Below are 1,099 nucleotides of genomic sequence, written 5' to 3' on the forward strand. Positions count from 1 at the left end.
CCCAGGACGCGCCTTACCCAAAGGCCTCACTCACTGTGGGTCAGAGGCCAGGTAGCCCACTGGCACATGACACTGGTCACAGACACTGTCAGTTGGCAGGGATGGACACAAAGGTTTGGCTGGAGCAGCATTACCATGGTTCCAGCTCTGCCTCTCCCAGTCAGAGCACAGGGCATGAGAAATTGCCCTCTCAGCCCAGGGCTCGTGAGCAGGACGTATGGAGAAGGGGAATGAGCTGCTCCCTCGGGGGGGAATTCCTCCAGGGAGGTGAGGCAGCGTCGTGCAGCCCCACTCCCTGTGCAGACCCCTCACTCACCCAGACAGGTAGATGTGAGCCCTCCTGCTGCTCAGCAGCTCCCACACCAGCCGTCGGTTCTCCCGGATGCGGTGCTGAACGTAAACCTTCTCCTCCTGCAGGGGAACACGGCGCTGAGCCCGCCAGCCCTGGCAGCAGCCCCAGCCCCAGCTCCACGACAGGCCCTGGGGATGGTTCTCAGAGGCTGTTTGCAGAGCTCAGGGCAGCACAGCCAATGGATCAACTACTGCCTGGGAAAGGGGATCCCCACCCCTCCTGTGAGCACGCTGGGGTGGGCTGGTGCGGGATGGGTGCTGCAGCAGGAGCTTTAGTGGCAAACACACAAGTAGCCCCCCCCCCCATATTTTTTGGCTGCCCCCTCCTGCTCCAGATCCAGGCAGGACCATGAGCTGGGGAGTCTCTGTGAGGACTGCTCTCCTGCCCTCTCCTCTCCCAGCAGCAGAGGTGGCTCTGTGCCCCTCCCTGTGCCAAGGCTGCTTCACCCCCCTGGCTGCCCAGCGGGAGACCTGGAACACCCTGGAAGGGCAGAAGGCTTGAAGGGTCAAGCCTCAAGCTCTGCTCAGGGACGGGATACAAACAGCTCTTGCCACAGCACAGCCCAGCTGAGGAGAGCTCCCAAAGGGTTAATCCACAAGCAACTGCCTACAGCCCTGGCTTCGGCCCAAGAAGAACACCACGGCCAACGTGCCTGAATTCACTGCCGGCCCAGACGGCTCCTCTGTGACAAAGGTGACACTGTGACAGAGGCCAGGCCCTCTGCGGCGCGTCCCCCAGGCCAGGCTC

At 62.5% G+C, this 1,099-nt stretch overlaps 1 protein-coding gene across 1 annotated transcript in view; it reads right to left on the reverse strand.

Moving 5' to 3' along the window:
• Positions 1-411, reverse strand: part of LOC103772819 (NADPH-dependent diflavin oxidoreductase 1-like) — a gene marked incomplete at its 5' end in the record, with an annotated part of 3,085 nt that extends 2,674 nt beyond the window's left edge. Inside the window, one exon of the mRNA XM_008940162.1 lies at positions 317-411. Within this exon, the coding sequence (XP_008938410.1) occupies positions 317-411 (95 nt within the window). The remainder of the gene's footprint in view (positions 1-316) is intronic.
• Between the last annotated feature and the right edge of the window lie 688 nt (positions 412-1,099).

The sequence above is a fragment of the Merops nubicus genome, unplaced genomic scaffold, assembly GCF_000691845.1.
Source record: "Merops nubicus isolate BGI_N331 unplaced genomic scaffold, ASM69184v1 scaffold28685, whole genome shotgun sequence".
Lineage (NCBI taxonomy): Eukaryota > Metazoa > Chordata > Aves > Coraciiformes > Meropidae > Merops > Merops nubicus.